Below are 24,689 nucleotides of genomic sequence, written 5' to 3' on the forward strand. Positions count from 1 at the left end.
TTGCCCGAAGGATTGTCATAGCGCTTATTTTGGATTCGCATGACAAAACACATTAGTCTTGCTGTGGCGAAAGACTAGGGGGTAAGCTTATAATGTATTAAGATAATTATTTCGGTGCTTTCTTAATCAAGATAAAATCATGAAAAAGGTCCAGTGAAGGAACCTTCTTCAGACCTAATGGTCAGCCACTAGATGTCAACGAAGTGACAATAAATAATAGCTTTTTTTCGCATAGATAGTGGTGTATGCCAGGTTCACAGAAGATGCAGTTTGCAGTGTTGTTTGCGGACTTTTCTGCAGCCCTGAAATGTTCATTAAACCATGCTGTTTGAGAAACAAAGCTGAAAGGAGGAGACCCCATAGGCACCAAACCTAGACTGAACAGGGATTTTGATTCATCTCAGTGAATCGAATCTTTTGAATCTGTTCTGTTTACAAAATATTCGTTTACTGCTTGGGCTTTTCTGCACTTGAGGCCCGTTCACACCAAGAACGATAACTATATAGTGTCTATACCAACGGAGTATAACGTTATATATTTAATTTTCATTTAATTTCAAGCGTGCTGTTATGTAATAACTTAGGGTACGTTTAAACGACAACGATATGGTTAAAACGGAGAAGTTTTTCCTTTGAGTTTTCTGTGTACAGACGACACTATTGTCAAAACGATCCCCATTCACACAAATCCGTGAAAACGACTAAAAACGCTGTATTCTGCTGGCAGGCCATTAGATGGCGAAGAAACACTGAACATGTAATACGCATGTGCACGATGTCATCGTTTTCACAGATTCGCGTTTTTTTATTGTTTACACGGAGACCGTTTTCAAAAACTTGCACTTTGAAACCTATTTTCAAACGTTTGCGTTTTGAGCCACCCAAGACGTGTTGTCATGTAAATCAACGGCCAAAACGCATAAAAAGTCTTACGGTTTTAGTTGAAAACGGTGTCGTGTAAACAGCCCCTAAAACGTTTTAGTGTGAACTGTGAACTGGCCTTTTCGCCAGTAGGTGGCGACAAGTGAGCGTCTGAGTCATTGATTCATTCACACAGTTCATGATCGAAGCAAGAGATTCCAGAAAGAGTGCTTAACCATCCCGCAAAATACAACAAAGAAGATATTTATTTATTTATTTATTTATAGTCTACAACTGTAAGACAATTTCTAGGCATATATGGTAGGCGAGAAAAAGACAACAATATATACGACTTTTGAATAACGTCCTTATGTGATCTGTTGCCTTCATTCACTTTGTTGAACGAGATGATTCATTAATTTCGTTCACAAATGAGATGTTATTTATTCTGTTCTTTCACATGCTAGATGAAAGCCCATTTTGGGTCCAACCAATCATATTAAACTTTTATTCCAAAGCAGTCAGGTGCTCAAACGAGAGAAACTTCAGTTAATGAGTCAAAACTAAAACGATTCCTTCCTTCAGAAGTTTTGTTCAAAAAACAGATTCGTTCTCGACTGAAACACCACTAGAGCCCACCAAACTTCCCTGCGTAGACTTATAGTTTTATGCAAGTCAGTGCAGCAGCTGCAGTCTTTTTGCGCATCTTGCACGCACTTTCGAAAGGAGGATGGCAGGTAACTGCACTGCCCAAATCTCCCGGAGAAAGTAAAAAGAAAAAACTTTGATCTCGATTAAAACTAAACTAAATTTGCTTTGACGGTTACAGTATTGGGTCCAGAAGGACTTTATTTGAGGATGCAATATTGTTCGGACTAGCTCATAATAAAGCGTGTGATTAGATATCACTGCCACTACATCGCAGCATCATTTATTCGCATAATCCGTCTGCAAGCTGCGACCTCCGCTCCGCATCCCCCGGCAAACCAAGGCTGACCTGGTTTTCTGCACTGGCGTCTCGCTTCATCATCGTATAAAGAGCATCATCTCCCTTCTGTGAGTGATGTCGGACTGTAGGCGACAGTGGAACCGGGAGGATGAGCTCCCTGTGTACCTGGCTAAACCCATCTCGACTGGACCCAACCAGCGTCACAAGTCTCATGGAATGTTCAGCTCTGTCGAGGGCGCGTATGATAGCAAGACTATCGATTTTGACCAGTACTCCGTCGGGAGGAAGGGGAACAGGACCTCACGGAGCAGTAGCAGGGAACGCATTGTGGATGGGGATTTTGAAGCCTATGAGATCAGCGGGGGGTCGTTCATCAGCTCCCCGGGCGAGAGGGACGACGGGCGTCCTGAAATCACGGATCAGACTGGAAAGGAATGTCGTTATGAGCCAAACAATGGGAAGGTGGGCTGGAATTTTATGACATTACAGTAATTTTAAACCATTTACAAGTAGCCTACAGATCAAAGTTGCTCGTAAAACATTGACAAAATCTCTTAATTTAAGCATATGATCACACTGCAAATGTTAGTTTTAAATAAAATGCTATAGGCTATAAAAACATGGTTAGCTGTAAGTTACCATAGCCTATGTTTAAAAAAAGATAGGCTAGCCTAACATTTTAAATCCAGTATAGGCCATAATGTAATTTTACTAACAAATGAAAACAAAAAAATAATACTTAAAGTTTTTAAGCAATAGGCCTAATAACAAATTTGAATTCGTTTAAAGTATGGAGAAAATAAAGTTAGGCTGCATTAGTGATATAAGTTACGAACTGTTAACGTTACATATTAAATCATAAATGTTATTTAATCCTAAAGGTTTATGTGCTCGAATTATTTCTATTGATTAAACAATAGTTCAAAACAAGACATGCATGGTTTGTATTGACGTTCATTCATCCGTTTTCCGTGCCGCTTACCATATATGGGACGCGGGATGCTGGATGATAACTGACGTACAGCAGGGTAAAAGATATCGAAGTAAAAAGAGGTTACGGGAACGTTCTGGGAAGGTTAGGGGAACGTTCTGGGAAGGTTATGGGAAAGTTCTCCAAACCAACAGGGAACGTTCTATTTACGTAAAGAAAACTTTCCTGGCTAACCAACAGAGAACGTTAGGATGTATGTTCCGGGAACGTTCTGGGAAGGTTAAGGGAACGTTTCTGGAAGGTTATGGGAACGTTTTCCAGACCAACAGGGAACGTTCTATTTACGCAAAGAAAACTTTCCTGGCTAACCAACAGAGAACATTAAATATATGTTCTGGGAACCAGAAACTAACATACCCAGAACGTTCTGGGAACCAGAAATGGTTAGCTGGGTTTATTGTTATATTATTACATTTATAAAACGTTTTATTTGTTTTATAGACTGATTATTAGGTTAGTTAGTTTCTTGGTTTTGTGATAAGTCGCATTTGAACGTTTATTGCATTATCTGTCACGTGTTATTTTGGTGGTGTTTTGGGCAGTTTTTATTAATTTGAAGTTATCATGTGACCTTCCATTAGCTTATTAGCCTACTGCAACAGCCTTAATTAGCTCAAATAAGTGTAGGCCTATTTCCCCCCCAAAATTGTTCTAACGATGTTTTCCAAACATTCTATTCTATTCTATTCTATTCTATTCATTCATTCATTCATTCATTCATCCATTCATTCATTCATTCATTCATTCATTTTTGGGGGAATTGTGATTTGAAATATTCTAAAAACGTAATAAAGTATAGTTTTCTTAATGTTAATGGAACATTATTTTAAGGTTAGCATAATGTTTTCAACTTTGTATTAGCTCTAACATTCTAGGAATGTTGATTTGTTAATGTTAAGAACGTTATTTAAAAATAATTCGAATTTAGAAATTAGAAACGTTTATCCATTTATCCATTAACCTTTTAATCTATTTAGGCTACTACAATATATAGCCTATCAAAGTCAAATTTGACGAAATTATTGGTAGACCTTAGACCTGACCCATAACACCGGTGTTCCATTTACCGATTCTCGCCCAGTTCTCTCTCTCTTTGTTTCATGTGAGGGGGGCGCTCCAACATACACTCCAACACAAAACACGTCTTCGAAAAGCGAACACACACACACCCCTCGGGAGAGGCGCTCGCTTGTGCAGCACTAACGGAGCGCTGGGTTAAGTGGGCTGGTGGCACAAAGAAGCGGGTGACTGCTTATTGTTCATCTCCTCAAATAATAAAGGAGACATGTCTGGAACGGGCTACCAGGGAAAGAAGAACATCCCGCATTTGACGGTAAGACACCGGCTGCGAGGCGACCCTGCTGCTACCCGGCAGATCCTGCGCATGGGGGAAACGAGAAGGGATTAAATTCTTAGAGAGCCAACAAAGCGGAGGCCGCTTACTAGAGCACTGAAATCAGCCAACGGGAAGGTGACCATTACTGCTACAATGTGTCCAAGCCAGGCACACATCCCTTCCGTGCATGAAGCGACGAATGCTCCGGTTGCCTTTAAAATAGATGCGGGAATAAATAATGAATCAGTGCATGAATATACTGTAGCTTTGTTGGGCGCGTTTCTTTTGACAAATCATGGCGAGTGCATTTGCAGCGGACGAGACGCAACAGGGTCTGTCGCCAAGAGCAGAAATCTGGAATAGAGCGGACACTTTTTTAAATGCCAGTGCACACATTAGGACAAAGAGCAAGAGGAATCTGTGCCCTGTGTGCTGTATTTTTGTCTGTAGTTATGAGTAATGGATCACAGCGTTCCTAATCCTTGACTAACGCAATCTTTGCGATCTGTGCCTGGTTTATCTAGGAATAGTGCACATATTCAGGTTAGATTAATACGATCTTTCTCTGAACATGAAGCCTAAATCAGCTGAGGATGTGCCTTCCTGACAACTGGGTGATGTGAGGTTACCATGGCAACCTAACATCTTTCCACATTACCACATTTGCTCTTCTCTGTTCATAGAACCCCACCCATTCACAGAGTGTGAGGCTGAAACTGTGCAGAAGGCTCTTTTATCAGTGGTTGTAAGAGCACTTTACTGAATTGCAAATATAGCAGGTAAAAATAAGGTTTAAACTGGTGTCAGAATCACTCACTCACTTGCTATGTCTCTTTCTCTCTCTTCCTCTCTTCTTCAGAGTGAGCGGCTGCTGATTAAAGGTGGAAGAGTGGTTAATGATGATCAGTCCCTATATGCTGACATTTACATTGAAGATGGACTTATTAAGTAAGACACCATGCACACTGTCATGCACAAGCAAATAAACACTTTTACCAAAGCACAATGCAATTTTTTCACTGGCAGTTGCATATCATTAATACGAATATGAATTATGAATTAAACCTCACCAGTCATATGCCAAAAAGTTCTTAAAAGGCTCTTTACAGCATCTTAGTATGTATATCCAAGAATGTGAAAATGTCAAGTTTCCTTAAAGGGATAGTTCACCCAAAAATGAAAACTATCCCATGATTTACTCACCCTCAAGCCATCCTAGGTGTAAATGACTATCTTCTTTCAGACGAACACAATCGAAGATATATTTAAAAATATCCTTAGTCCTCCAAGGTTTATAATGTTTGTGAATGGGGGGCCGTTTTGAAGTAAAAAATAATGCATCCATCCATAAAAAAAGTAATCCATACGACTCCAGGGGGTTAATAAAGGTCTTCTGAAGCGAAGCAATGCATTTTTGTAAGAAAAATATCCATATTTAAAACTTCATAAATTCAAATAACTAGCTTCCGGTGGACGACCGTACATGGAATGCACAAGTCGATTTGCGGCGGTAGAGTATCCTTTGACCTGACGCACAACGTAATGACGAACACGGAGGCGCAGCGGATAGAGCAAAACAAATCACCGGTCACAGATTATAAGTATTAAACGATAATTTTTAAAGAGAAATTTCGGAGGATTTCAATATAAGAGAAGAGGAGCTTAAATTTGTTGCACAGCCCTATTTGTTTGAACTGCGAGAGGCGTCTAAGCTTACAATACTCCTACATCCTGCGTCATACATCGCGTCAGAGGGTTACTCATTTGGCGCAAGACGACTTGCGCATTCTGTGTATGGTCGTCCGCCGGAAGCTAGTTATGTGGATTGATAAAGTTTTAAATATGGACATTTTTCTCACAAAATCGCATCGCTTTGCTTCAGAAGGCCTTTATTAACCCCCTGGAGTCGTATAGATTACTTTTTTTTTATTGATGGATGCATTATTTTTGACTTCAAAACGCGGGCCCCCATTCACAACCATTATAAACCTTGAAGGACTAAGGATATTTTTAAATATATCTCTGATTGTGTTCGTCTGAAAGAAGATAGTCATATACACCTAGGATGGCTTGAGGGTGAGTAAATCATGGGATAATTTTCATTTTTGGGTGAACTATCCCTTTAATGTTAGTGGAAAATTATTTAGAAAGAATTAAGTAGAATTTGGAAATTGGAATTTAGAAATGTATTTTACAATTTATGATCAGTCACTATATGCTGGCATTTATGTTGAAGATGGACACACACACACACACACACACACACACACATATATAATTTATTTATTTCTGTTAAAAAACTGGTTGTCAACAGAATAATAGATACACATACACGCTGCTGTTGCTGCATAAATAGACAATGACAATGAACCATACTATTTAAATGTTGAGCAAGCAATCTAATTGGCTGCAGGATCAGCAGGGGCCAATCAGCTTGTGCCATGCAGTAACGATGTGATTACTTGTTTGAAGATTTCATGTAAAGGACCTATCAGCCTGTGCCCTCTAGAGTTTCATGACTGAACTAGATATTAACATATTTAATAAGTTAACAATAAATTTGACAGCCCTGTCATATTGCATCATATGAAGTATGCCACTCTTTTTAAAACATTCAAGTAAGGGATAATGTACATCTATTTTGTTATTGCAAAATAAACCCGGCAGGGTGTTCAGGTATTCTTGTATCCTGCTTGCCACATGAGTAAATAATTAGGCACAAAATATTGATTCGAAATGAAATATTTTATTAACTCATTAAATGCAAAGCTTCTGCAAAGAAGAACAATTCTAATCCAGTTTGTATCACTTCTTATGTGGCTTTTCACCACATTAATAATGACAGGGACATGAAATATTGATTTAAGAAGGAACCGGTTCAAAATCGTACCTGTTTATTATCTTATAATCCATTAGAGTGTACAAAACAATCACTCTAGCAACAAAACGACACATCAACAATATTACCGTAGGCATACTATTAATACTAAAGTACATTTACAGTAAATGCAGTCGATAAATGAGGCACAAGATGGCACCAGCTGCGTTTGAATGAAATGAGAGAAAGCACGTCCGTGGTGTGACACCAGAGACATGAAAGAAGCATAGAATCAAATACCCAAGTGAGCGGGCATAATAAAGCATTGCCACTTATGACGGTCATTGTTGTCACTGACCTCTGAATGTCTGCGACTGACCAATCAGAATCAAGCTTTTCAAAGAGCTGTGTAATAATTTTAAATGATATACCTATATAATATGCAATGTACTTGGACTCTCTGGCCCTCTCTACTCTTTATCAAACCCTCAATCTCTCCTTCAGACAGGTTGGGGAGAACCTGATTGTGCCGGGGGGTGTGAAGGTGATTGAGGCTAATGGGTGTATGGTGATCCCTGGAGGTATTGATGTGAACACCTGCCTGCATAAGCCTTACCTGGGCACTCCACCTGTGGATGACTTCTATCAGGGCACCAAAGCTGCTCTAGCAGGTGGAACCACCATGATCAGTAAGTCTGGATGAACTGTTAAACAGTGAAAAATGCACTTAAAATGACATTTGATCTCAAGATTTTCTCATTTGTGCAATGAATCAAGTATGTTGTAGATTTAGGATGCAGTTCTGGAGCAGCTTCTCTAAAAAGGAGTAAAAATTGGCTGGACTAGGACTCACTTGCATCTCCCTGCGAGAGCAAAGCAGTGTCCCAAATATGTCTGTTATTGCTTGCTACAAGGGCATGCCCTAGGAATGCATGTCAGTTACAGCCAATCAGATTTTGTTTCATCCAGGAGTCTGAGCCAAGAGTTTGTTGCGGTTACAATAGCTCATTTTCTTTAAACAATGAATTAGAGCTATTTGCTGTTGTGATTCACAATGAGTGAAAAGAGCCTTTGTGCACATGTGAAAAAGTCTTAGAGGAACATACAGAGTTTAATACAGTAATCATAGACTAAAGTTGCAATTTAACATAATCTTCAATAGAAAAGATTTTTCAGAAATATTTAATAGAATTTTCAAAAATCACTCAAATCTTTGATATAATAGAATATAGAAAATCTCAAAAACATTTTAAACAGAAGCCATCATCTTCTGTTTCAGTTGACCATGTGACTCCACAGCCCGGCGACAGTCTATTGGAGGCCTTTGAGAAGTGGCAGGATGTGGCTGATAAGAAGTCCTGCTGTGATTATTCACTTCATGTGGATATCCCACATTGGCATGAAGGTGTGAAGGAGGAGCTGGAACAGCTGGTACAGGAAAAAGGTGAACACATATTCAAAGATATGGCAATATCTAAGTATGTTACGTTTGCAAAGCTGAAAGTATTCTGTGTTTTTTTTAAGTTACATATCTTGATTATACTGATGATTCAGAGCCACTTGTTGAAATTTGCCAAATGCTAATGTTTGTTAATTCAGTACTGTTCAAAAGTTTGGGGTCAGTAAGATTTTCTTTTAAGGAAATGGATAACTTTATTCAGAAAAGACACATCAAAGTAACGAAGTGACAGTAAATACATTTATAATGTTACAAAAGATTCTATTTGAGATACATTCTGTTTTTTAACTTTTCATCAGAGAATCCTGAAAAAATTAATCATAGTTTGCACAAATATATTAAATGACGCAACTGTGTTTAATATTAATATTAATAATAAATGTTTCTTGAGCACCAAATGAGTGTATTAAAATGATTTCTGAAAGATCATGTGACTCAAGACTGGAGTAATGATGCTGAAAATTCAGCTTTGCAATCACAGGAATAAATTACATTTTAAAATATATTAAAATAGAAAACTGTTGTTTAAAATTGTTATAATATTTCACAATATTACTTATTTTACTGTATTTTTGATCAAATAAATGCAGTCTTGGTAAGCATGAGAGGTTTCTTTCAAAAGCATTTTTAAATAGTCTCACTGAGCCCAAACTTTTGAAAAGTAGTGTATGTCTTTAGAAATACATATTAGGGGTGTAACGGTACACAAACATGATGGTTCGGTATGTACCTCAGTATTGAAGTCACGGTTCGGTACAGGTTCGGTACAGCAGGGGGGACTAAACATTACTAAACATAACATTGCTTCTTTTTTCTTCCTTTGTAATAAACAGTGGTTTATTCAACAAATTGTGTCTCTTTAAATAAATTAATTATAATTAACATTTTCTTAAGGATAAAAAAATCTATCTCAGCTAATGCTGTAAACTATAGCCCTTTCTTGCACATTACTATAATATTAAAGGTTACAATTAACAACAAAGCCCAAACTATTAAATTCAGCTGCTATTTATTTTTAGATATAATAATCAACACTCAAAAAAAAAAAAAAAAAAAAAACGTAAATTGTACATAAGGCAGGTTTGGCATTAACATCTAAATTTAATTATAAAATTATGCTCATTATGCTCTACTCCAATTCATTTTTGAAATATAATCATTTACACAGTTACTGAAATAACTTGTTTTCATGACAAATTTATTTAAACATATATTAAATAATTAAGACATTACTAACAGGTAATGTAAATATAATGAATATATAAGCTAATATAGTGCATATATTAAGTGAAATGCTCCCCTCTAGAGTTCATTTTTCTAGTGAACATGCTGTGGACACTTAATGACTTGCCTGAGGTTAATGTAATGCTACATGAGATATTATTGTCAAGCTGTTTTATTGATGTCTTTCCATGGTTGAAACACTGTTTCAGAGATCGCACTTAAACATATCTATCGTCTGGTTATCTTCTTCTGCGCTTTTTCCTGTAATGCCGGTTAGCAAACAGCGTTGCATTACTGCGCGCACGCTACTGAATGACTGCATTCATCGTCTGACTGTATGCACCAAACTGTAACGTCCATACCGTGACGGTTTAGGATGGATACATGTACTGTTACACCCATAATATATATGTTAACGTTATCTTCTTTTGGCAGGAATCAACTCTTTCCAAGTGTATATGGCTTACAAAGGGTTTTTCCAAATGCCTGACTCTCAGGTTAGTTTATGTTGCCATCTGCAACATTGCCATCTGTGCTTCCAACCATAGAACATTCTGTAGTACAATACAATAAAATAATGAATAGGATCTCTCTTTTTCTCCTCTAGTTGTATGAAGCGTTCTCCTTCCTTAAGGAGCTGGGGGCAGTGGTGCTGGTGCACGCAGAGAATGGAGACCTGATAGCACAGGTACAATGAGCGTACCATCATCCAGTATTCAAACACAATTTGGTGCTGTTTACTGTTTTTTCATGTCCACAACATTTGTGTTCAAGGAACAAAGCAAAATCTTGGGAATGGGCATCACTGGTCCAGAGGGCCACCCACTGAGCCGTCCAGAGGAGGTGGGATCAATAAACAAATTGATGAACTAATTAGAAGTTTAACTGACTACTGTTTATCCAGTCAGTTTCAGTGTCCTGATGTAATTGGTTCTCTGTTTCACAGCTGGAGGCAGAGGCTGTTTTCCGTGCCATCACCCTCGGCAACCGAGTGAACTGCCCTGTGTACATCACTAAAGTGATGAGTAAGAGTGCAGCTGATACTGTGGCCAATGCACGGAAGAAAGGTGACAGCACACTGTGAAATATTTTTGCATGCTGAGTTCATTGTTTATATTTTTGAAAGAAGCCTCTTATTGCTCAACCAAGGTTGCATTTATTTGATCAAAAAAATAGTCAAAACAGTAATATAGTGAAAAAAATAATTCACATTTTCTATTTTATATATATATATATATATATATATATATATATATATATATATAATTCAAATGTATTCCTGTGATGACAAAGCTGAATTTTCAGCATCCAGTCTCCAGTCTTCAGTCACATGATCCTTCAGGAATCATTCTAATATGCTGATTTGGTGCTCAAGAAAACATTTGTTATTATCATCAATGTTGAAAACAGTTGTGCTGCTCAATGTTCTTGTGAAACGGTGATACATTTTTTTCAGTATTCTTTGATGAATAGAAAGAACAGAATTTATATAAAATATTTGAAATATAATGCATCCTTGCTGAGTAAAAATATTACTTTCCTTCAAAAAACATGTACTGACCCCAAACTTTTGAATGGTAGTATATATTTTTTGAATGGTAGTGTATATTTTTTGAATGGTAGTGTATATTTTTTGAATGGTAGTGTATATTTTTTTAGAAAGTTATTCTGATGTCTAGCACAACTGGCTATTTTAAACTAATTTGAATATGTCAGTCCTAAAATTTTTGGATTTTCTTCATTGCACTTGCTTTAGGCTCTGTTGTTTTTGGTGAGCCAATCACAGCCAGCTTGGCAACAGATGGATCACACTATTGGAGCAAAAACTGGGCGAAAGCAGCAGCCTATGTGACCTCTCCACCCCTCAGCCCTGACCAGACGACACCTGACCACCTTAACTCTCTACTGGCCTGGTAAGAAATGTTATGTTATTTCTACATTTTTAGAAATCTGTGACATTTGCATCATTAGTGTAGATGCAGTGAAACTGGATTCTTTGGGCAAGTGCTATGCCTGGCACCAATTTTTTTATCTACTCTCCCGATTACTTTTGGCTCTAGGCTACGCCCAAACCGCAGGCACACCTTTTCCTGGCCCCATTTCTAAAAATAGATCAGGCTTTCATCTCCTGTTGCCATGGTTACAGAGCACCCTCCTCCTCCCTCCCCACCACACACTCTCTCACACACACACACACACACACACACACATACACACACACACACACTGTAGACAACTTGTAGACTTTGCAGGCTGCTAGACTATGGGAGAGATGTCATTATGTTGACATCCACAGCCACACATACTTTGACATGCACACACACCCTCATAGGCACAGAGATACACACACACACACACACCCTCATAGGCACAGAGATACACACACACACACGCACACACACACACACACACACACAGACTCTGCCACAAAGCGGCAGACAGCACAGCTGGAGAGAGGACATTTATTTTTAGCACTGATATATTAGAAGAGTCCAAAGGATGAGAGAAAATTCTAGAAAAAGATCAAAGACTCTTTTAAAGTATTAAATATTATATGTATGCTGTGAAGACAACCTTTAGTCATATTGTGCAGATGTGTGATATTGCATTTTGTGGATTTCAAAGCATATTGACTTTGTCTAGATACTTTTCTCATCATTTCATTGTGTGCATCTTTTAGCCACACATATCCTTACATAATTGCATAATGGATGTATAAATTACAAGTAGTAGCCTAATTCTATTGCATATTCTAGCTTATAATCTTTTTAGTTGGATTGCAAATATTAAACAAATACAGTTGGGCCTAGTTTTATGGTTAGTTTTAGTTTCAAAGAAATTTCAAATATTTCAAATAAATGCTGCTCTTTTGAACTTTCTATTCATCAAATAATCTTGAAGAAAAATGTATCACCGTTTCCACAAAAAAAATATTAAGCAGAACAACTGTTTTAAACATTGATAATAATATTAAATGTTTTTAGAGCACCAAATCAGCATATTAGAATGATTTCTGAAGGATCATGTAACACTAGCTATGTTTCCATCCATCTATTTTTATGTGCATTTTGGGATATCGCATAAAAAAAAAATGCTGGATTTAAACACCAAGATGCGCATAAATTCAAAAAATGCGGCTTAAAAACATATGCGCTCAATTTAATTTTTTATCCTATAAGAAGGAATGCATATAAACTATGATAGAAACACATTTACCGAATAAATCCCTCGACGCGCAACAAAAAATTTGAATCAACAGTGGATGTGATTGGATAACTGGACTAACCAGCGCACCAATTTCATTGCACAGCATTTCAAATGTTGTTTGGATCGTTCTGAATTGGAGATGGCATTAAAAAGATATACTACTACATTCTGAAATGCCTGAACCAAAGTCTGTCATCAGAATGATTTGGTATAATGACCTCCCAGAAGTGTCTCACATGATTGCTTGAGACACATGACAGTGTTTATTGCATTTCTTCTGCGCGCTCTAAGACTCAAGTCATTTATGATGTACGAAAAAAAAGCCGCAGTGGCTTCCCCGATTGTAGCAACTTAATTTTGTACTTAATTGTAGCAAAGTAATTTTTATTACAGATATTTTGCCCAGTTCCCAGGAAGTGATGATTTTGTTCTCTTGGGATGGAAACGCTGCTTTATTCGCAAAATTCCAATTTTGTGCATTAGTTAAATTTGCAACTTTGAATGGAAACATAGCTATTGATGCTGAAAATTCAACTTTGCTGTTACAGGAATAAATTACATTTTAAAATATATTAAGAAAGGAAACATTTATCTTAAATTGTAATAATATTTCACTATATTAATCTTTATTGCATTTTTGATCAAATAAAAGCAGCCTTGGTGAGCATAAAACATCTTAGTCCTCATTTACATTACATTGTTCAAATGACCCAATTCCGATTTTTTTCCTCCCATATGGCACAGATCGGATATGACCCACAAACCTGTAAGCAGGAAAAAAGCACATGGATTCCAATTTTCTCAGATTGGTTTCAGGCCTCATTCATATGTGGAAAACCTCTAAATAAAACCTCTAAATAAAAATAAAGTCACAAAAAACATCACAGCTAGCTCTAGAGGAGGTTTAATATTTGCAATCTTCTTTCTTCAGTGGGGATCTGCAGGTTGTGGGCAGTGGACATTGTGCTTACAGCACCTCTCAAAAGGCCATAGGGAAAGACAACTTTACCCTTATACCCGAGGGGACCAATGGAGTGGAGGAGAGAATGGGTTTTGTTTGGGACAAATCTGTGGTAAGTGCGTCTGCGTTCATGTTTATATGGACTGAGGTATGGGATGAATTCATCAGACAGTCATCACTAAATTTGTTCCCTACAGGCCATGGGGAAGATGGATGAAAACCAGTTTGTTGCAGTTACAAGCACTAATGCAGCCAAAATCTTCAACCTGTACCCCCGGAAGGGTCGGATAGCAGTGGGTTCAGATGCTGATATTGTTATCTGGGACCCCGCCAAGATCAAGACCATCACAGCTAAAGCACAGCAGTCGGTGAGGATTGTAAAGCTCTGCAAGATACTGTAACATTGAATGAATGTCTGGATTGCTGATATTTATACATTTAATACTGCATTTTATACATTTGTAATGGGCTGTTGAATTATTCTACTTGCAAAACTTTGGTATTTTTTCTAAATCTCAAAATGTTTTGAAATATTAATGATCATTTTGTTCATGCTGGATAAACACTGGAAAATGTGTGAAAAATAGCATGGATTTTCTTCTAGCATATCTCTGTTCTTTTCTTTCTAGGCTCTTGAGTATAATATTTTTGAGGGGATGGAGTGTCGTGGCGGTCCAGTGTATGTGGTCAGTCAGGGCAGGATTGTGTTTGAGGAAGGGAAGCTTCAGGTTCAGCAGGGGACTGGACGTTTCATCTCCCGCAAACCTTTCCCTGACTTTGCCTACCAGCGCATTACGTACCGCAACAAGGTATGACTATAGTTTAGGCATTTCATCTAGTTTAAATAGTGAGAATTTGACCTTACCTCAGTCTTTGTCTGTTGTTAAGTAATGTTATATATACTCTACCATTCAAAAGTTTGGGTTTGGTAAGATGGTTTTTTGAAAGAAGTCTCTTTTGCTCACCAAGGCTGCCTTTTTAAATAAAAATACAGTAAAACAGTAATATTGTGAAATATTGTTACAATTTAAAATAACTGTTTTGTATTCAAATGTTTTAAAATGTTATTAATTCCTATGATGCGAAGCTGAATTTTCAGCATCATTACTCCAGTCTTCAGTGTCACGTGATCCCTCAGAAATCATTCTAATATTTTTTTATTTGGTGCTCAAGAAACATTTATTATTATTAGCATTTTTGAAAACAGTTGCTTAATATTTTTGTGGAAAACATTTTCAGAATTCATTGATGAATAGAGTTCAAAAGAACAGCATTTCTTTGAAATATAAATGTTTTTTAACATTAAAAACATTGTTGTAACATTGTTTTACTGTCTGAACTTACTGACCCCAAGCTTTTGAATAATAGTGTAGCATAAAGTTTCAATAGATCCTTTGCATACATTTACTAAATGATAACATAATAATCAAGTATATGTATTAGTTGTGGTATAGTGCAAAAAAATGCAGGGACAAAAATAGTGAAAAAAATAGTGTATTAGCAAATTTTAGGTTCATGCCTCACAGTGTTTATATATACCAAACCTGTCTTTTAAATGATTAGTTCACTTCAGAATTAAAATTTCCTGATAATTTACTCACCCCCATGTCATACAAGATGTTTATGACTTTTTCTTTCATCAGTCGAAAAGAAGTTAAGGTTTTTGAGGAAAACATTCCAGGATTTTTCTCCATATAGTGGAATTCAACAGGGTTCAATGGGTTTAAGGTCCAAATTGCTGTTTCAGTGCAGCTTCAAAGCGGTCTACACGATCCCAGCTGAGGAATAAGGGTCTTATATAGCTAAACGATCTGTCATTTTATATATATATATATATATATATATATATATATATATATACAATGTATATACTTTTTAACCACAAATGCTCATCTTGCACTAGCTTTGCGATGCGCCACGCATTACGTAATCACATTGGAAAGGTCAAGCATGATGTAGGTGGAAGCTATTTGTGGTTAAAAAGTATATAATTTTTAAAATGACCGATCGTTTCACTAGATAAGACCCTTATTCATCGTCTGGGATCATGTAGAGCGCTTTGAAGCTGCATTTGGACCTTCAACCAGTTGAACCCTATTTAAATCCACTATATGGAGAAAAATCCTGGAATGCTTTCCTCAAAAACCTTAATTTCTTTTCGACTGAAGAAAGAAAGACATAAACATCTTGGATGACATGGGGATGAGTAAATTATCAGGAAATTTTAATTGTGAAGTGAACTAATCCTTTAACTGGTGTTTGGCAGATGATGACCAAGCAGGGAGTTTCTCGTGGGATGTATGATGGTCCAGTATATGATGTCCCAGCAACACCCAAATACATAACCCCAGCACCCTCTGCCAAGACCTCACCCACTACACACCAGCCTCCACCAATCAGAAACTTGCATCAATCTAACTTCAGCCTATCAGGTAAGATGAGGTCAGATTTTAGAAGAAATTACCCTTTCTAATGTAGAAAAAAATATTCACATTGAGAAATATATTAATTTATATATCACATTACAGTAAGTATATATTTTCTTTAATATTTCTACATTTTTAGGGGCTCAAACCGATGACAACATTCCTCGGCGCTCTGGCCACCGCATCGTAGCTCCCCCTGGTGGTCGTTCCAACATCACCAGCCTTGGTTGAGCCTTCTGCAGCTCCCAAGTGACTTTGAAAGAGAGTGTGTGTATATTTGTGTGTGCGTGCGTGTGTGACAAATCATCAGTATTCTCCTCTCACAGGGCCATGCTATAAACAGATTTTTGTGCATCGCATGCATGTCAAAATATCACTCTACCTTTACCTGTGCAGTAAATGTCCCATCCACAGTGAATATTACTGTGTACATTGTGCACATCAGACTCACTGCTAAAAGACCTAGAAAAATATATATAGATAGCTAGACAATCACTATAAAATACTCTATATCCATAACAACTTTTTAAAAAGTAGCATTTAAACAATGCTAATATAACTACTCATATTTTTAAATCGAGCCCCTCATTCTGCTAATGTGACCCCAGTGTTTGTGACAGTGTTGAAAATGTCCTGCTATAAAGCCCTGTGAAGCTTGTCGTTGGTCATCCCACAAAATGGTGCTCTTCCTACTGGACAACTTACTGAACTAAAGATAACTTATTAGTAATTTTGAGGGAAAAGTGCTATGGAATGCAGTTCTGAGATCAGTTTAGGCACAGATGTACTGCTAATAAGTACATTCTAAAGCTGAGTGAAGATCTGCCCTTATAAGCACTTTTAACTCTCATGTTCTCTGTGCACTGAAATGTTTTGAATTCTGTGTTATCAGTCTTTTGTGGTAAAGAATGGTGATGGATTGCATGATTTCACTTTTAGATGTAGGTAATATTCACATCTAATCTTTAATTCTTACTCTCTTTATACTTTGAAGGATAATTTTATTTTTCATCTTATTAAATTTGAATCGTTTTACAAGAAAGGTTTGTTATATCACTTTTTATTTTCATTTTAGTAAAAAGGCTGCATGCAGCTCTTAGCTGTGTAGATTATGCTTATTGCAAGATTAGATGTTGACTAGAGAAGGTATTCATTACCTCAGTATCACAAATGCAAAATCAACTATATATATGCAGGAAGAGCAAGTCACACATGCATTCAGAAAGAGCTGAAAAGGCTTTTATCTAATATGCCTGTTTTTTCTTCTATTGTGAGATTTCTACAGTATTGCTCCACATCCAAACGGCACTAGCCTAGTCACTGTGTACACTAAAAGTCTTAACACTAAATTTCCTCTAGATAAAGAGTGATTCCTTTTGTTTTGGACCAATACAAGGCCAATTCCAAGTCTGCTGTATTGCTTTCATACCCTGTTGTGATTTCGTATTGCCTATGGTATTTATAGTGTTTATGACCGATGCCATTTTAGTTTCTGTAGGCTGATATCCACTAATGCACTCACTGACTGTTGCTAATGATATCACTTTGATATGGTGAAATAAAGTCTGTGAATAGATGTTGTTGAAGCTGCTGCTGCTGTGTGTTTCACTTGTGCGAGATTTGTTTCTTCTGAATAACCCAATTTTGACAGACATGAACAAAGAAAATTGTAGTTGTATTTTCCTGGCTTGTCATGGTATCTGTATTTTTGATATTTTTGTAGGCATACACCTAAGTTTTGCCAAAAAAAAAAAAAATATTGAACATTTTTTTCCACCAATATTGTCCAGGAAAACAAAAAACATAAAGTTCATTTAACAAACCTTTTTGTGACAAAAAGCCCCAATTTAACAGGATTTTGTATGTAGCTACTTTTTAACTATTAACCCTTGTGCGTCAATTTAAAAAAAAAAAAAGTTACACATAGGTCCATAGAGGACAAAAATAAAACCTGAAAGCATACAAATTTGAAGCTTGGGACTTTTAAAGAAGACCCTTGGCAGATTATTGTTGAAGTAAAAAAAGTTTAAAAAGTGAAATAAGAAAAAGTTTATAAAAATGATTTATGAACATTATTTTATATAAAATATATATTTTATGAAACATGTTGAACTCTAAAACTGCTAGAAAATCAAATCTATGAATCTAAATAAGTTGTGTTCCAAATGTGAGGTTAATATCTCAAAAAAATGAGCTTTCAGAAAGATTTTCTTTGGGCGCAGTACCAAATTTTCCCCATTAGATGCCAGCAAAACTCCACTGGTTGGATTTGTGATTTGCAGTACAGTAGAGTTTTTCTCTCTCAATTAGGCACACACAATTGTTTTATTACACACATACCAACACAATCATAGCTGTATAATTTATCCAATTAGATTTATAATCTGCAGAAGAAAACAGGAATAAACTGAGTATTTGCTTTGTAGGCCAGACTTGAGAAAATGGCACCATTTGGTAAAAAATTGTAAAAAAATTATTTTGAAGCCTTGCCAACATAATAGAAGCCTATTAACAAAGACTGCATCATTTTATAGTTAAATGGCCCTGGAATTAAAAATTACAGTTTTAATGGGTTTCAATGGGGACATTTTTGTCCTTCTGTACCTAGTGGAAAATAGACTTATTAAAGGAAATGGGGGTGAAATAGTAAAAATTTACCTGTGCCAAAATGTATGTAGTTGGCATTAACATTTAGACAAAATGACCAACAACAACAACAACAACAAAAAAAATTAAAAATACAAAAATGTCCATAAGGACGCACAAGGGTTAAGCAATTCTGAAACTCAAATCAACTCACAAAACAAAAATATAAAATGAAATTGTACAAGGTAACATATACATCAAACTATTTTGTTTTGACCAATATTTGCAATTAATAAATTGTATGAAATTACAACATGAGATAACTTTCTTATTTAAAATATGACAACATTTGTGCCTTAGCTCAAATTTATGAAAATAATCCATATTAAATGAACCAATGAATCATAAATATCACACTCCAGCTGCTGAGGTGGAGCAAGATCATCTACTTGAAACGTGAGGGAGCAGAAGGACAAAGAAAGAAAGACCATTCAACTAGCCTATAAAACGTCCAGATGCAGCTCCACCACTAGCAAAGACAAAACTTGTTTGGATGAACGTCATGGAAAATGATTCATTCATGAAACACCCGCTTATCAACAAACACAACAGGTTCAATAAGTCATACAGAACAGAATACTTTCAAAATTTCATTTTAAATTAAACATAAACTGAAGTACTGCTCTACAGTAGTGGTTCTCAACCAGAGGGGCAAAACCCACTAGGGGGCCTCAGCAAACTTCCAGAGGCTGACTTTAAATTATTTGAATGAAAATTATTTATACTATATATTATACTGTATAAACGCTTTAAAAATATATTATAATTAGTAAAATTAATATTAATAATGTTATGAATAAAATTATCTAACTCAATCAAAATGCTAAAAATAACATTTGTTTCTGTTTGTATTTCAGTTTCTATATATATGTCTTTTATTGTCTATATATTTTACATTTAAAACAAAGTTATTTTCGTGATTTTGTTTAAAAAGTGTGTTTAAAATGAAGTAAATTCTTTTTGTAATGCAATGACATGGATTAAGTGTCCAAATATGTTTTGGGGCCACTATGTGTCTATTAAGTAAAATGGGCAAGAGAGGGCGTTCTACGCCGGTATGAATGTGACCTGCACTATAGAAAGGAACCTGACACGCGACACTTCAGATTGTCGTTCAGTCATGTGAACATTTCCGCGAGGGTCTTAAGAAACAATGAGGTCAACTATAAGATCAGGTCAAAACGCTCGAGTAGATGGGATTGTTTTGCGGGGGAACATGCGCTGTCCACCACACGGAACATATTTTGGTATGTTTTGGGTTTTTTTGTGACACTTAAAGACATGTACAACTTTACCTCATCCCTGAGCGCTCATGGAGAGCCAGCGGGTCGTATTTTCCTGGGTTTCGCTCTTTCTCTCCTCGTGTTGTGGACGCTTTTGGGGAATTTCACAGTTTGCGCTGCTGTTTTGCGCTTCCGTCACCTGAGAGGAAAAGTTACCAACGTCTTTATCGTGTCTCTGGCAATGTCTGACCTGCTGGTGGCTGTTCTCGTGATGCCGTGGAAAGCGGCCACGGAGGTGACGGGACACTGGGCGTTTGGCTCTTTCTGCGAGTGCTGGGTGGCTTTTGACATTATGTGCTCCACAGCCTCCATCCTCAACCTGTGCGTTATCAGCTTGGATCGATACTGGGCTATTTCAAACCCGTTTCAGTACGAGAGGAAGATGAACCGTAGAGTCGCCCTTGTTATGGTCAGCGTAACGTGGATCGTATCGGTGGCCATATCATTCGTGCCCGTGCAGCTGAACTGGCACCGGGCAGACCTGGACACGGTCAACACAAGCAACTGGACCACGAAGGAAATGTGTGATTCGAGTCTGAGTAGAACTTATGCCATATCATCTTCCCTAATAAGTTTTTACATTCCCGTAGCAGTGATGTTGGTCACATACACGCGCATCTACCGCATTGCTCAGGTTCAAATCAAGAGCATCTCTTCTCTGGAGCGCGCAGGGGAGCGCGCGCAGAGCTGCAGGGCAGGTGCGCGCACCTGTCCTCTCCAACACCGCGCGATAAGAGAAACCAAACTCTTTAAAACTCTGTCCGTGATTATGGGGGTGTTTGTGTGCTGCTGGTTCCCGTTCTTCGTCCTGAACTGTGCGGTTCCGTTCTGTCACAAGCCCAAATTGTGTCAGTGAAGCAACTTTTGACGTGTTCGTGTGGTTCGGCTGGTGCAACTCATCGCTCAACCCGATCATTTATGCTTTCAACTCTGATTTCAGAGATGCTTTTGCTCGACTTCTGTGCTGCCATGGCTTGTGCACCAAAACACCTCTTGGTATTCAGTGCAAGGATCCAGTGTCCACTTATAACCAGGGCAGCTCTGTTAACACTATGGAGGTCGGTTATGTCAGTTTGCACAGGGTGGACAACGAAATGCAACGTCCATTGGTGGAGCTGCATATGCTTAGAGATGAGAGCGAGGTTAAGCATATTAACTCAGAAGATGCATGTCAAAATAAATGACTTTTAGGCGTAGGGGAGACCGGGGCAAGTTTTCACACTTAATATTTCTCAGGTTGCATTTTTGAAAGTCCATTTCTGTATAGGCACATATTTAATATTTTAGCTACAAAAAAAAAACTTTAAAAATGTCCAACATAAAATTCAGCAACATTAAATGAAGAACTTAAAGGGATAGTTCACCCAAAAATGAAAATTCTGTCATCACTTATTCACCCTCATGCTGTTGCAAACAATTTTGACTTACTTTCTTCTGTGGAACATAAAAGAGAATATTTTGATAAATGTCTACACAATGGAAGTCAATAATAACCAAAACTGTTTGGTTACCAAAATTATTTATAATATCTTCTTTTGTATTGTGAAGAAGAATTAAAGTAATATATGATGAGTATGATGACAGAATTTTAATTTTTGGGTGAACTATCCCTTTAAGAAAATGAAAAGAATGGTTTGTATCTTGTGTGTTTGTGAACTTACACCAGAATAAGAACTTACACCTCTTGAAAGTAATTATATATATATATATGTATATATATATATATCATACATTTGTCTTTAAGTTTTCAGTTAATCTCCCTTCAGTTGACTCTTAGCATAATCCCAGTGTGATTCTATTGTGTTACCCAACAGCTATAATTTGGAAGATGGAATACATAAAAATATCCTAAATTATGACAGATTTGAACTAGGTGGTTGAAACCAATTGCATCTATACATCAAACTCTTCAAGTTCCTTAGATATAACCCTTGTGACAACTTCCTGTGTCTCCCCATAGTCTACTTTTTTGTTTACTGATTTGCACATATTTGAAGATGACCACAAAGGTCAGGTTATCGCATCTGTGGCCACAGAAGCAGGTCTGAGGTTTTAATAGACCGGATGCCAAAGAGCTTGACGAGTCCCAAGTATCGTTTTCCATTAGGCACGAGTGCACATCGTTACTTCCTTTCATAAATAATTAGTTGGCTGCAATCTCCACTCAAGGAATGTTACATTTCAGTGTGCAAGAGCTTTCAGACTATAGATTCTGTTTGGCATGCTAAAGTGCATTGAGCATGTTGATGCTTGCAGGATCTGGTATTTGAAGAAAATGGTATTTTATAGGCTCATAAGTACATAATAATCAGGTATATTCTATTAATTAGACTTTAGAATAAGGTTGGACATCCTGCTCCCTCTATTAAACATACTACTCATAATTCTTCTTGATTTATGTTCAATTAAATTATTAATTGCAAGCACCAAATTGTAAGCACCAAATGTCATTTAATATGGGTTTTCCTGTAAAGGTTGCACAGAGCAGCATTTCCTGAGCCTTGGGAGTTTTTTAAGGACTCATTGGGCTGGAGTGCATTCACAGCAGGCATGTTACGTATGTAATTAATTCACAATGAGAGGTTTCAGTTGGCTCACAGCAATGAATAAAACATTGAAAGGCAATGCCTAATCCCTTAAAAACCTTAAACAAACTGAAAAATGAGAATTGTTTACAAATGTTGATTTTAAAATGACAAGTGTTAAACTACAACAGCATGACTGTTATGTTTACATGCAAACTCAGCATAAATGCATTTGTGGGTAAATCACTGCTCAAATTTGTTGCTGAATGGAAAAGTGTTTAAAATTGATGGCCCCTGTAGCTAAAAATACATCTTCTGTCCGTCCTTGATGTCTTCATTCTTGAAGCACATCCAGCCCCTGAGGCTTGCTTTAATTTTGGAATCCACAGGGATGTTTGTCTATTGAGATTGTTAAAAAGAGCCATGATGGAGCTGCTAAGAACAAGCTCATGCTTCTTTTTATCTAAACTCAGATCAGATCAGACTCAGGCTTAATTTCTTTCAGTGGCTGGGGAGTAACAATGTAACAATTAAAATCCTTATAGGTCACAAAATATTTGGATAATTAAAGGGGTCCTAATATTTTTTTACATGTTCACTTTTCTTTAGTGTGTAATGTGGCTGCTTGAGCTTGAAAAATGTTTACAAAGTCCACTTCAATGGGAGTTATTCTCGATATCAGCAAGCACTGTTTCCGACCTGGCCCTGTTTACACCTGGTATTAAGATGCGTTTTGGTCAATCGGATGACAAGTGGACGACGTTAAATACAGGTGTAAACGGGGTGTAAAACGTTTTGAGCTTGTTCACTTTCGACCACTTCCAGAGGTAGTCGAAAACACATTCGACTGGATTGCTTTTGAAGTGTAAACGCTTATGTGCTTGAATGTGTTTGAACAGCCACTAAAGACTGCCTACTCTCCGCCTGACCTAATGCATAAACATTATGGAAAGCACGCTAGCCAGACGGGATTTAAACTTTGTCAGCTGAAGAACCAAGTTTGGTTTGAAGAAGAAAAATGTACCAAGCACAATGTTCTCCCACCATTCCTGATTTCTAACTCACACTCACAGCGTTCAGCGTGGTCTTGCGGCTATCAGAAGAGAAACGAAAGCTGTTGCTCTCCGTATGTTTTCCGTCATCTCTGGGCGCGTTCATATGTAAATTGTGGGGGGGGGGGGGGGGGGTTGAGTTGCGTCAGTAGTGTGTTGAAACTCGCGATTATGGTAAGGGGTTAGCCAATCAAAACACACTGATCCAGCCGACCAATCAGAGCACACTGTGCACACTGCTCTGACAATTGAGGTGCTGCAATAATGGAAAATAAGTGAAAATAATGTGTTTTTTTGAAAATTCAAGCATGAAAATCTATTCTAATAGAACCCAAAAACATAATAGGTCCCCTTTAAGTCACACTTAAAATGTATAAATGTCATTTCAATCGATAACAAAAAAATCTAACCAACTAGTTAGTTTATTTGAAAGAAAGATAGAACAACTACAATTTATGAAGTTAAATATTTTGCACAAAGAATTTTGATATGTTTTATATAATAAAACAACAGATATATTAATCAAAATTAAGACTAAAAGTATTTTAACAGTTTCTGGTTAGTGGATCATGTACATAGTTAATGTGATGAGCTACACCTGTGGTTACTCTGATAGGAAACCTGTGTGAACTTGAGGAGAACTTCAAGTATCATTTTAAATCACTCTGAGACCAACTGGTTTAAGTAATTGCAAAAATGGCTCAGAAAAGTGGTTCATTTCAAGAGGAGCACAGGCACCATTTGTTTGCAGATGCCACTTGATTTTTTAAGCAAGTGTGTCTTAAGTTTCCAAATACTTTTTGGGGCCATTGCCTATGCTTGCTTAATGAAGAAGAAAGAGTATCTTTCTCTCTGTGTGCTTGGTCATCAAACACTCACAGTAATGCTAGCCTGCACACTGAGTTTCCTGTAACTGGTCAGTGAGGTTAATGTGCACACATGGTGTTAGGA

The 24,689-nt window shown here is 37.1% G+C and overlaps 2 protein-coding genes across 3 annotated transcripts; both read left to right on the top strand.

Annotated features, from left to right (window-relative positions):
- The first annotated feature begins 1,504 nt into the window (after nt 1–1,504).
- crmp1 (collapsin response mediator protein 1) lies at nt 1,505–17,818 on the top strand. 2 transcript variants are annotated; one of them, XM_051908401.1, is made up of 14 exons: nt 1,505–2,272; nt 4,997–5,085; nt 7,460–7,644; nt 8,235–8,399; nt 10,074–10,135; nt 10,246–10,326; nt 10,413–10,481; nt 10,585–10,705; nt 11,395–11,551; nt 13,777–13,918; nt 14,004–14,174; nt 14,436–14,615; nt 16,073–16,238; nt 16,372–17,818. In XM_051908401.1, the coding sequence occupies exons 1-14, from the start codon at nt 1,925–1,927 to the stop codon at nt 16,461–16,463; spliced, it is 2,028 nt and encodes a 675-aa protein (XP_051764361.1). In that variant the 5' UTR covers nt 1,505–1,924; the 3' UTR covers nt 16,464–17,818. The 2 variants fall into 2 exon arrangements, with proteins under 2 accessions (XP_051764361.1, XP_051764367.1); XM_051908407.1 differs by lacking the exon at nt 1,505–2,272 and adding an exon at nt 3,918–4,134.
- Nucleotides 17,819–20,017: 2,199 nt separating this feature from the next.
- Nucleotides 20,018–23,708, top strand: LOC127516021 (D(1) dopamine receptor). Its single transcript, XM_051900273.1, is given in 2 exon segments — nt 20,018–21,005; nt 21,007–23,708. Coding segments are annotated over 2 exon segments (1,185 nt in total). The 5' UTR covers nt 20,018–20,159; the 3' UTR covers nt 21,346–23,708.
- Nucleotides 23,709–24,689: the final 981 nt, after the last annotated feature.

This window comes from Ctenopharyngodon idella, chromosome 1, assembly GCF_019924925.1.
Source record: "Ctenopharyngodon idella isolate HZGC_01 chromosome 1, HZGC01, whole genome shotgun sequence".
NCBI classification, from domain to species: domain Eukaryota; kingdom Metazoa; phylum Chordata; class Actinopteri; order Cypriniformes; family Xenocyprididae; genus Ctenopharyngodon; species Ctenopharyngodon idella.

What these genes read in the sequence shown, in the direction of transcription:
- crmp1 (XM_051908401.1), top strand. Translation starts at nt 1,925, where the DNA reads ATGTCGGACTGTAGGCGACAGTGGAACCGGGAGGATGAGCTCCCTGTG. An exon ending in TTGTTTGGGACAAATCTGTG is followed by an intron (nt 13,919 to 14,003) that starts GTAAGTGCGTCT and finishes TGTTCCCTACAG; the next exon opens with GCCATGGGGAAGATGGATGA. An exon ending in ATCTAACTTCAGCCTATCAG is followed by an intron (nt 16,239 to 16,371) that starts GTAAGATGAGGT and finishes CTACATTTTTAG; the next exon opens with GGGCTCAAACCGATGACAAC.